The sequence below is a fragment of the Mytilus trossulus genome, chromosome 12 (assembly GCF_036588685.1).
Source record: "Mytilus trossulus isolate FHL-02 chromosome 12, PNRI_Mtr1.1.1.hap1, whole genome shotgun sequence".
Lineage (NCBI taxonomy): Eukaryota > Metazoa > Mollusca > Bivalvia > Mytilida > Mytilidae > Mytilus > Mytilus trossulus.
This window is the reverse complement of record NC_086384.1, coordinates 39,939,550-39,952,703: the sequence shown is the minus strand read 5'-3', so window position 1 is coordinate 39,952,703 and position 13,154 is coordinate 39,939,550. Positions and strand designations below refer to the sequence as shown.

The window sequence follows — 13,154 nt, the reverse complement described above, 5'->3', positions numbered from 1 at the left end:
AAACAATTCGCCCACTTGCCAATCTACCCACACTATATCGTCACTTTATAAAAAAAATCGCCCCACTTTTGAAAAAGTGTAAAATCAAATTGAAAAATCAGTCTGACAACTCACTTATAAACGAAAAAGGTCTAAACCCCACTAAAAAAAGGTCTGCCAACTTGCTCCACTTATAAAAAGATCTTGCTTCTTTTAAGTTTGTCAAATTACTACTCGTTCGTATCCAGTCGTCCTGGTGTAGTTGTATGTGTCATGGCTTGATATGCAAAAGGTCTTAAGTTCGAATCCCAGCATATACACTGGATTTTTTCTACGTGAATTTTGATAGATAGTCTTTTCCGTATGATTAATTATAAGTTTTAAAGTGGATTTGACATTCCCGCCAAAATGTTACAGAACAAAGGAAAGCATGCATAACAAAGAAACTCAAACTGGTGTGATCTGGTAGGGGTGAACACAGGAGCTGGGATGTAACACGTCTTACAATTAAGTGTTATATAAAGACCGCAGTATAGTACACGTGTTAACCCGAATAGGTCAATACGATCACTACACGAAAGGACACTGGCGGCGAAAGGGCGCTAAGTTATTATAGTTAAACACGTGTAAGTTTCGTTTATATTTATATATGTACATATATATTGTATAACTTGTTATCTTATCTTGAGACCACAAAGGTATTGGACGTTAACTGTGTCGAGGTTTAAATGATTTATTTATTTATCTGTTGGTTTTTAAAGTTTCTTTTTAATGTAAATTGTTTATCGTTGCCAGAAACGGTGCAATATTTGTCTTATGAAGTGGAGAAGCTTCAAATAAAAACATCTACCCATGGAACGCCGCCCTTTTCGTGGCAAAAAGACCAAGGATTATATCCGAGTCATGTAAAACTTAATTTCCATGGAGAATTGGAAATTGCGGAAATACGGGAGCTTTTTAAAGTGTTCGACAACAACATGTTCGCTACTGCTTGGATTTCTAGTTGCCTGATTGAAGCTTCAATGTACGGAATCGGACCTGTTCCAAAATCCGAACAGATACATTTGTCACTCAAGGCAATTGAACAATATCATGATCGAAATAGACCTTATAATTATTCAATCATGACCTTTTGGTCGCAGGTCTATAATGAAAGAAACCGGACGTGGGAAAGTGCTCCAAAAAATCTGTTAGATTTGTTCGATCTTACTAACAAGTTTCCAAGCAAACTCTTGGAGGATTTTCTAGATTTTATTGGATTGAAAGACGTTGCAGAAGTTATTGAAAAACTCCTGAAGGAAAAGTGAAGTATATTACTTAACGTTTGTTTTAAATAAGGGATGTTTGCTTCTTCTTCTTTTTTTTTTTTTTTTTTTGCCAGATTTTAAGAATTCTCTGATTTTATCCATTGCCCACTAACCCCACTTTTCTTTTCATTATTTCATTGCATATAGTTTTAAAAGTAATTTTTGAAAACCGTATAAAATCCTTGTAATTTTTCAATCAGCCCCGCAAGATAAAGACAGCAAAAATCTTATTTCACATTTTGATACCAGCTCTGATATTAATGAGCTGGCTGTGAAACTTAATGAATTTTTATTATCAGCCTCTAAAAAATGTTTGAGGCGTCCTACTCCACCGAAAAAATCTTCAAGAAAAATATACACAAATAAAAAGTTTTTTGATATAGACCTTATAAAAATGAGAAAGAATGTTGTATCTTATGCTGAATTATATTCTAAATATCCAAATGACCCTTACATTCATGGTAGATTCTATAAATTGTTGAGACAATATAACAAAAGTAGAAAGTATAAAAAAAGAAAATTTCGAGAAGACATTTTAAATCAGTTAGATAATCTAGAGTGTAATAATCCTCAGGTCTACTGTGATTTAGTTAGAAAACTCAAGGAATCAGATAGGTGTGATCCCTCAGAAATAATGTATGCTGATGATATTATTTTGCTCTTTACCACATCATATGGTCTTCAATCTAAGTTAAAAAATGTTGATAAGTTTTGCTCTGACTGGTGCTTAAACATAAACACCAATAAAACAAAAAAATTAGTATTTAATAAGCAAGGTAGACTTATCAATGAAAAATTAACTCTTCAGCAAGTTGAACTGGATTGTGTACAGCACTACAAGTATTTAGGCCTTATATTTTCAGCTTCAGGAGTCTTCTCCCATGCAAGACAGGAATTGTACAAAAAGAGCCTGAAAGGCTATTATAAATTATGAAAAGATGTTATTCGTTCACATCCAAAAATTACTACCAGTCTACATCTATTTGATCACATGATCAAACCTATTTCTTTATATTCCTCTGAAATTTGGGGTACATTTAACCCAAAGAGTAGTAAATTTAGAAATGATATAGTCTTAGATAGAATTTATTCAGATCTTGAACCAGATAAATTACACATGAAACTAACAAAATTTATTTTTGGTGTAAACAGAAAGAGCAGCAATTTTGCTGTACTATCTGAACTAGGTAGATTTCCTATTTATATTAGTATTGTGAAAAATTTACTGAATTATTATTTTAGAACTGAAAATATGCCTGATCGAGGACTCTTTATTATATGAAGCCTTACAAACCTCTAAAGATTTAGATGATAAAAATCACAATAGTTGGTATAGCAGTGTCAGACACCTATGTAAAATTATTGATATGCCTAGTAACTTTATTAATTTTAGTAAATACAAATTCAGAAAATGTTTACTTAATTGTTTAAAAGTATCTTATGTTAAATCTTGGGAGAATGCTTATAGCCAAAATAGCCTTGAGGAAAACTTAGAACATATTGTCAGTTTAAAACATCATTTTGTAAAGAAAATTATTTAAATATCTTGAAAAATTTTGATTTGAGAAAAGCTATCACAAAATTCAGGATTTCATCTCATAAGACTCAAAATTGAAACTGGGAGATGTTCCAAATTAGAAGTTCATCAAAGAATTTGTGATAAATGCGATTTAAATAAAGTGGAAGATGAACTTCATTTTCTTATAGAATGTCCTGTATACTCTAAGGATAGAGACATGTTATTTTATCTGATATTTAATTTAAAAGATTGTAAAAATTTTAACTCCTTGGATATGGTCAATAAATTTATTTTGCTATTAAACTGTGAGTCTATTAATATTTTAAAACAACTTGGCTATTTCTTATCAAAACACCTGCCTTGAGTAAACATTTATTATATAACACTGGGATACTGTAAGCAATATTTATAATGTCTAATTTTTTAAAGCATACTGTTTTGTTGTTCTGCTTTATTAGGTCTTTCCACTTTTCTGTGGAAAGACCTATTGTTTTTCTTCTGATTATTTTTTTTTTCTTCTGCCTAATTTTGTTCTTGCGATAAACATTTGTTTCGCAATATGTCGCTTAGATATTTGGTATATGATATCGAACAGTTTATGCACTTTTGAAATTTACCCTGCGTAAACGAATACTTTTCTTTGTAGGAGTTATCTCCCTAAACACTGTTTTCCTTGTTATCGCATCTCCTTCGCAACCGTAAAAGATTATGACAAATTTATTTTACAAAATTGCTCGTTATATCCTTGGCATGATTTGTCCTTTTTTGCCCGAAGCGATATGACCGTTCCATATGAGAGTTATTTCCCCTTATGCATCTGATATAAGTGATATGAATTTCTATCTTATAAATCATAAGTGATAGAGACCTAGGATCTTTTGATTTGAGGTCATTGGTCCCAAAAAATGAAAATTAGGTCAAGGTCAAAGGTCAAGGTCATATTCTAATATTTGAATTTGGCTTATTTTCACTTATATCCAAAGACTGTATAAGATATCAACAAATTATTTCTACTAAATTGTTAGTTGCGACATGTCGTAAGATGTAAATTTTGATTGCAAGCGTACGTTGAATGTAAAAGGGAGTTTTCTCCCCTCTTGTATTTAAAAATACGCGTTTGGTAATATAACTCATTAACTAAATATAATTAAGACCTATGGTCTTATGATTTGAGGTCCTTGGTTTATGACCTTGAAATTGATCTCAAAGTCATAGCTTAATTTGACGTTCTAGATTTTGACCTTTGCTTTTATTCTATATGTATACATGATAAAGATATACAACTTTTAGAAAAAGGTATCAAACAATTTAAACTTGAAAAAAACAACCGGAAGTGACCTTTTGTAAACCGGAAGTAGCTATTTGTTTGTACTTTATTAATATAAAAGTATATAGAACCAGATATTTTTGGAATTAGTGTCAAGTAAATATTCAAATATAATCGGAAGTAACATTTTTCAAACCGGAAGTAACACATTATCTTCCTTATTTAAAAAAAAAATGTATGGAAACAATATATTTTTGGAATCAGCTTACTAGGAGCTATCATTTGACGATTGAAATGACATTTTAAACTTAGTTTCACAACTTTTCATATCAAAATACATTGTTTTGATGGAAAGACCTTCAATTGTTCTCTGAACAATTGGTTTTTAATTGTATTTGTAATTGTTTGTAGCTATATATTGTCATAAATGTATATGCACTATGCCTCTTGAGGGTACCTCTTATGGAAATAAAAGGTATTCTATTCTATTCTATTCTATTCATAGTTTTTTTTAAACAAATAAGAGGCCAATGTTAAAGGTTAGAAAAATCTAGAGATAATCATTGCCCGCCAAATTTTTAATGGCTTATATCTTAAAACCAATAACATGGACCCCTATTTTTTTATGAACGTTATTCATGACTATTATTTTTGAACAGTTTAAAAAGTTTTTTATTTGAAATAGAGTAGCGAACATCCTTAATATTACATTATCATAAACTTATTCTCTCAATGTTCATCATAACAAATGGACAAAAAGGTTGTTTCTTAAACTCACTGAAAACTGCTATGAGTATAGACCGACCTTTCCAATTGGAAATGTTTAAGGCCGGACAATCACAATATATATAGACAATATCAACGGTATTGTGTCTTTAAATATCATACCCGTAGCCAGGGGGGGGGTTCGGGGGGTTCGGACGAACCCCCCCTTGAAAACAAATAAGCACTGTTAAAGTCGATGTTCTGTTCGAATTGTGACTGTTAAAGTCGAGTTTGTGAGTCAAACGAACCCCCCTTTGGAAATTCCTGGCTACGGGCCTGAATATCAGCTGTGTTTGTACGAGGCTAAAAACAGGTGTAATGCGAGCTTTAGCGAGTTATTACTCCTGTTTTGAGCCGAGTATTCTAACATAAAAAATAATTTCAACAGTACAAACAAATATCAAAACATTGTCAGATTTGAAACAAAAGTGTATGAGTTGTCCTTCGCTTGAAAATTTTGAACTGAACTCGACGTGCACTGAACATGCTGAAATTGACATGGCTGATCTTGTGATACACCTTTTCACAATCAAGTTTTGAACTCGATGATTGGCGTCGTAGAAAATTATGATGTTATATATCTGAATATGTCTCTATTGATAAAGGTGTGAAACAAGGGGATAATATGAGTCCAAACTTATTTAATGTTTATATAAATGATCTACCAGAAATATTTGATGAAAGTTGTAAACCAGTGACTCTGCAAAATATGTCAATGAACTGCCTTATGTTTGCAGATGACATTTTGTTATTATCTGAAACTCCTGAAGGTTTACAGAACTCTATAAATAAACTAAATTCTTATTGTAATAAGTGGCAACTCACAATAAATACACAAAAAACTAAAATAATGGTCTTTCAACAGAAAAACATTTTATATAATAAATATGATTTTTACTTAAATGGTGACAAACTAGAAAAAGTTTTAAAATATAAATATCTTGGAAATATAATTGAAGCATCTGGGAAATTTACTTCATCACACACTGAATTGGCTAAGAAAGGTACTAAAGTTTTGCTTTCTATTTTTAAGTATCTTTCTCCTTTAGAAAATGTGTCTATAAAAGTATACAAAAAATTGTTCGAATCACTAGTTAAACCTATTCTTATGTATAACTCTGAAATTTTGTATATGGATTTTTATGAAAAAATAATAAGAGCTGAAAGACGAGCTCAAATTAAAGACATGAGTAGAATTAGCTCAGTATCCCATAGATGTCTTTATTAAAGTACAATCATTGAAGTACTTAGCAAGAATTTCTAGTGATGAAAATAACCCTTTATTATATGATGCTTTTTGTTTATCTAAATGGCTTAGCACTAATGGTATATTTTCATGGTTTTCATATGTAGAAAATATAGCCAATGTAAATAAATTAGACATAAATAAAATTCAGGATATAAACTATAAACAAGAGAAGAGTTCATTCTCAAAAAATATTAAAAAGAACTTAAAGATAGCTTTGAAAATATTTTCTTTGAAAAATTTAAATTAACTAATGAAACCAGTAAAATATTCGTGTACAGTAAAATAAAAACCAAATATGAAATAGACAAATACATTTCTAAAAATTTTTGAAAATAGAAAATTATTATGTAAAATGCGAGTAAGTGACCATTTCTTGGAAATAGAGAGGGGTAGATATAAAAGAATTCAAAGAGAAAATAGACTATGTAAACATTGTAATATAAATGCGGTTGAAGATGAAACCCACTTTTTCTTACAATGTAAAATTAATAAATCTTTACGTAGTCAGCTTGAAAAAGATATAAATAATATATGTCCAGAATACTAAAATTTGTCTGAAACAGATAGATTACAATTAATTCTATCTTCATTTGATATTATGCAGCTTACTGTTCCGTTCATTAAAAAGTCATTTGCACGGAGGGGAGTGGACACAACGCCTGCATAAATATTACTGTTTTACCACTTTATATATGATGTTTAATATGTTAATTTTTCTATTGTGTATATTGTATTGTATTGTTTGTATATGCCTTCAAACCCCAGGGGTATAAATGTGCATTTCATTAATAAATAAATAAATTATTCTGTTTATTTTTATTGCTAAAAGATGCTTTAAAACAAACAGAACGTAAATTCATTTATAGGTCGCATAAGTTCAAGCAATACTAGTACATCATTGGTAATGCGACTGTAATACACATTCTGAGGTCACTCAGGTTCATACAATACTCGTCAACAGCAATACACAACGCAGTCCGGCAGTGGGCGGAGTTTAAAAGCGATATATGTATATTATACAGATACAGCAGAGCGATATATGTTGAACTGTATATGTATAACACTCAATTGCAGGATAAATTAAAGTTATATGCAATTTCGTTTCATCTTTTTTTTTTTGTATTTTGATGATAAAATTGAGAATGGAAATGGGGAATGTGTCAAAGAGACAACAACCCGACCGTAGAAAAAACAACAGCAGAAGGTCACCAACAGGTCTTCAATGTAGCGAGAAATTCCCGCACCCGGAGGCGTCCTTCAGCTGGCCCCTAAACAAATATATACTAGTTCAGTGATAATGAACGCCATACTAATTTCCAAATTGTTCACAAGAAACTAAAATTAAAATAATACAAGACTAACAAAGGCCAGAGGCTCCTGACTTGGGACAGGCGCAAAAATGCGGCGGGGTTAAACATGTTTGTGAGATCTCAACCCTCCCCCTATACCTCTAGCCAATGTAGAATAGTAAACGCATAACAATACGCACATAAAATTTAGTTCAAGTGAAGTTCGAGTCTGAGCATGCTTTTTACCTGCTGAGAGTGCAAAAATACACTTTTATAAACTCCGGGGCTTTTTATAGCTGATGCTGTTTGGGCTTTACTCATTGTTGAAGGCCGTACGGTGACCTATTGTGGTTACCTTCTTTCATTTGGTCTCTTGTATCATTGGCAATAATACCACATCATCTTTATTTATAAGTTAGGATACAACTTTGAGATGGACCCTCTCATGTAACAGCTGTATTATAATGATTGTCCATTGGTTGACAAAAAACTTTTATTTGAACCCTCTTGTAGACCAAAAATTTTTAATGGCTCCTCTTTTTTCAGGGATATTTTTTTGCAGGCATTCCATATTCCACCAGATTTTGACGATACCTTTGTTAATATTGGCCTGGGAAGTCTACTCAAAGAGAGCCAATTTACTGATTTATACACAGAATGGAACAAAGCCAACACAAATATAACATCCGCTTTTACAGCTCTTAAAAAGTATGCCTATCGTCCATTCTCACCAGACACAAACCAAAATTCAATCGACCCACGGACATACTTCTATCTTCGAAATTTCCTGACGGAAAATTTGACAAAATCAGCAGCTTTGGTTCCTACATGGGTATGATTCATCTTTCAATTTTTGATAAACATTGGTTACAAGCGAATCACACGTCAACTTTCATTACAGCTATACTGAACACCACACATTCAACTGATGAACACTAGTGTAAACATTTGGAACACCATTACACGTTCAAAAAGTGTTACAAAAAAGCGTTCAAGCAGTGTTCTATTTATTAACACTTAGATTTACAGTGTAGGTAACATGTTATGCATTTCTTATTGTAATCAGTGGTTGCGTACTTATACATCCCACCGAGACAAACTCGAGTCACAGCCTAAGCATGACTTAAGGTAGATCACAAGTATATATTTTTGAGACAGAATTTCTTTATAATTTGCCAAAATAAAGATTTTACTATGCTCTTTTCAAAATTTGAATAAAAAGTATGGGTCGTTAAAAATTGCCAAAAATTTGGTTAGTTTGTTCATAAAAAAGAACATTAGTGTGCATAAACAAAATTCTATGAGATAGAATTTTGAAATAAATTGTGAGAAGAAAGGTTTCATAATATGTTTTAAGAAAATATAAAGAAAACATGGCGTCACCGAACATGTTTTCTTGCTACAAGGAAAATTTAAAAAATACCTATTAGCCCAGTACAAATTTTGTACTAGAAGAGTTATTTCCCCTTAAATAGCTCATTTGATTTTTTTTTTTTTAATTTCAAAACCTTAAAATTGATATTTGAAAAGATATTTTGTATAATACAATTAATTAACAAGTTTTCTTCAAATAGAAATAACAGTCTAACTATTGAATTGCAAATCTGTCTCTAAATTTGCAGATTTAGGCAAATAACTAGACCGATTTTGTACTGTGATTGTACAATCCAAGATGGCGGTATACCATCACTCTACCTTAATCAATATGAATTGAAAGGTATAATGATGGTCCTATTTGTATACCCCAGACACATTTTGAGTATCGTTCGTGTAGTGGGTTGCAAAGATCTGTCGTGGCTTTTTAGCCATAGTTTTTTCAGTTTATTTTTGATTGCTTAGAGTTTCAATGTCCCTCTGGTATCTTTCGTCCCTCTTTTCAAAGTGAAATAGTACAACACAGCATTTGTACTGACAAAGAGAGACGTTCCTTTTTGCACATATGCTGATACAGGAATTATATCTTTTGGGTCTTTGCATTGATAGAAAAGGGGGATTTGTGCTCCTTAAGTCAAGATATACAACAAATCCTTAGACTTAATTACAGAGATTTTTGTTCTAAGATTTGAAACATAAGTTACATGTTGTACTAACCTTCAAGTTTGTTGTATACAACGCCATCAACAACTATTATACTATAAAAGTCTAGAGCACCATAGAAAGTATACTTGCATATTTTTAGACCAGACAGAAGCTAGCGAAAAATTATAACTAGCTTCTGCCTGGTTATTTTTAGTTGTTTTACCTGTTTTTATTCAAAAACTTGTTTTTAGGGAAATCATTGCTAGCATTTCATGAATACAGTAAGCCATTATCTATTAAGTATATACTTGTCAAATATAAGAATGGAAGCCTGATACTCCTCTTTGTGATTTTTGATTATGTGATAGATTGGCCGCTTATACTTGGTGACTATTTGATTACCATACCAAATATTTCATGATCATTTGAATATTTGATGAACTAAGACTATGCGGTATGGGCTTTGCTCATTGTTGAAGGCCGTACGGTGACCTATAGTTGTTAATGTTTGTGTCTTTTGTGGATAATTGTCTCATTGGCAATCATACCACTTCTTCTTTTTTATAAGACTGTATTATTGATATTTGATAATCTCGTTAAAAAAAATAATAAATGAGTATATAAAAAATATAATAATGTGCTTACTTCGACACCCCAATGAAGGGCATCGAAAGCCTGTGGTTGTTCTATAAAATTTCCATGTTTAGCATAGAAACCAATCGGCAACCCTCTGATTTATCCGCTACTCTCCTACGGAATCGGCCGAGTTGTGACGAATGGCATAGAAACAACAAAGACAACATAATCAAATACATTTTCATACCTTTTTGTATTTTTATTTTTTTACCTTGTGTCTTGAATGTTCTCGCATGCTATTATCATATTGATATAGGTACAGAATGTGGATGAAGCTAAAGCAGAATTCTACAAGGGTGTGTCCATGCCTTTTACAATTAACAATGTCGATGTTACGGTATCTGCTAATGCCGTGTTTGGTATAACAGCTAGCCTTCTTAGTGGACTGGTACCCAAGGAAACATTCGATGCCGATCTTCAAGTACGTATCATGAACTGGTTTTTAATAAAAGATACAAATAAAAAGATTAAAAGACCATTCCAAGGGGACAATGAACAGACCTAATTCAATGAAAGCAAACAATTAATTCCTTTTTTGTCATATAAGTAAAATGATACTTGTTGACATCATTCAAATTATAACAACAACAACAACAAAAACTGATTTGAAGACATATATCATTTATATACAACCAAACAAAACTAAGAGTATCCCCTGGCTTCAGCTCTATAAACTGTTTTATAAGGGAACCCTTTTTTTCACTTGCATTATATTTGAAGGATTTCAGTATCGGGCCGATGACGAAATGAGGCGTGTGTCTTTAGCACAACTTTTTTGAATTTTGGATACTCAATGCTCTTCAACTTTGTACTTGTTTGGCTGTCAGATAACTGCAAGTACTCTCAGAAATGTTCCTACTGTCTTTTTGTTGTCGGGATGTATAAGTACCCGGCCACGTCTACTTGTATTTTTGTCCATCTAATGAGTTAAGCCTTTTTCAACTAATTTTCATAGTTCGTTCTTATGTTGTACTGTTATACCACTGTCCCAGGTTAGGGGGTTGGGATCCCGGTAACATGTTTAACCCTGTCACATTATTTAGGTATGTGCCTGTCCCAAGTCAGGAGCCTGTAATTCAGTGGTTGTCGTTTGTTTATGTGTTACATATTTGTTTTTCGTTCATTTTTTTTATATAAATAAGGCCGTTAGTTTTCTCGTTTGAATTGGTTTACATTGTCATATCGGGGCCTTTTATATCTGACTATGCAGTATGTCATTGTTGAAGGCCGTATGGTGGCCTAAATTATGATTCCTGGTACCTTTGATAACTAATTAGACAAGTTTTTAAATATCCAACTATACAGAGGCGAATTGGTGGCAGGGGTCGTTTGTGGGACAAAATTGGTTGATTATTAGGGTAATCACTGAAGTATGACTGGAGCGGGACCACTCTTAGGCACAAAGGATGTCCCCACTTATGAAAATTTCTGAATCGTCCATTGCTATGTAAATCATCTTTTTTTCTATCTGTATGACTTTTTGTATATACATTTATGTACAAGCATTTTTTCGACATTTTTAAGAAAAATGTATACGTACAATTTTTATTACATTATAGTAAAAAGTGGTCTTCATCTTCTTGATACAAAATTTAAATGTATCCATTTTTTTGCAGAATATATACAACCATACAACTTTAATGGTTAGCTACGAACTTGCCAATAATTTCTCTAATCGACGTGACCTTGCACTGACATACTATCCCTCTAAAATTGAATGCTATTGGTTTACAGCAAGAACACTAGCTATGCTCAGGCGCTTTAAAAAGACACAGCCACTACCGTTCCAAGTGAGTATAGTTAAAAATGTGATGTGACAACATATAAATGTTCCGCTACGATAATATCAAAGATTCGTCTTTCCTCTAAAAATTTAAGTGTTTGAAAAATACTGTTAAATAACTCGACAACACTTATTGAGCAGCATTTGTTTTAAAAAAAAATAGAAAAAAGTTTGGAAAATTTTGAGAGTGCTAAATTATCCTTTCATTTTATTAAATCTTAACCTTCAAGAAAAGTCTTTTTATTATTTAAAGTAATGATCGGGGTTTTTTTTTTTTTTTTGAAACTATGACAATGACGTTATGCGGATGAGATAAAAAAAAAAAAAAAAAAAAAAGATACAAAGCAAGAGAAAAACGTTAAAGAAAACTAAACACTAGCAGCATGAATTCAATCAAAACATAGGCAACAGTAGTATTCTGTTGTTCGAAAGTCATAAATCGATTGAGAAAAAAAAATCTGGGTTACAAACTTAAACTGAGGGGAACGCATCAAATATAAAGGAACTACGACACAACAGAAACACAGCATTAAAATGTAACAAACTCAGAAACAAACTACTGTAACAATATAACAATGGCCATTTTCCTGACTTGGTGCAGGCCATTGAAAGATAGAAAAATGGTGGGTTAAACCTGGTTTTGTGGTATGCCAAAACTTTCGCTTTAATGCCAATGTTAAATATAATATTAAAATGACAACTTTACATAACATAACAGGACTACGATACAATCAAATGGGAGAATGGCGTTTCTTCCACACAAGACTAACCAGTGACGCACAGATGCAAAAAAAAATAAAATCCAAAACAAGTACAAAGTTGGAGACCACTGAGGACCAAAAGTTCGAAAAAGTTGATTCTAAACAGAGATTTTAAGGGGGAAATAGTTATTGTCCCATTAGTACCATGTGACCTGTCGTGTACATATCTTCTTACCCAATGTTGGAAAATATCTTTTATAATTGTTTAATTCCTATGGAGGAGTCCAACATGTTGACACTGGCTCTAAATAAATAACGCCGGATTTTAAAGCAAGGATTGATCGTTTTACTGCTTGTCAAAATGATGTGAAGCGTCTTTGTCCCACGAGGAAAAAAGTTCATCAAATTAATTATTTCAAAAGCTCTTGTATTTCTTTTTATAGATAATGGATACAGTATTAAACAGATTCATCGACGTATTTAATGGCCCTGTTCTAGATGATATAGTAAAATCTGCAGTTATAGACGAGTCGCAAAGAATTTATTTTGACGATTTTCTTGGAGATGGTGATATAGGGTTAGATGGATCTGACCTTGTGAGTATGAATTCCCTGTATAATCATTTTTTTTTTTTCAAAAT

General features: G+C 32.0%; 1 protein-coding gene across 1 annotated transcript in view; it reads left to right on the top strand.

The window, feature by feature from the left end:
* Window positions 1-613: 613 nt before the first annotated feature.
* LOC134693361 (uncharacterized) overlaps window positions 614-13,154 on the top strand; it is a 17,231-nt gene continuing 4,690 nt past the window's right edge. Inside the window, exons 1-5 of the mRNA XM_063554135.1 lie at window positions 614-1,282; window positions 7,922-8,207; window positions 10,287-10,451; window positions 11,647-11,820; window positions 12,958-13,110. Coding sequence (XP_063410205.1) covers window positions 708-1,282; window positions 7,922-8,207; window positions 10,287-10,451; window positions 11,647-11,820; window positions 12,958-13,110 — 1,353 coding nt within the window. The 5' untranslated portion in view covers window positions 614-707. The remainder of the gene's footprint in view (window positions 1,283-7,921; window positions 8,208-10,286; window positions 10,452-11,646; window positions 11,821-12,957; window positions 13,111-13,154) is intronic.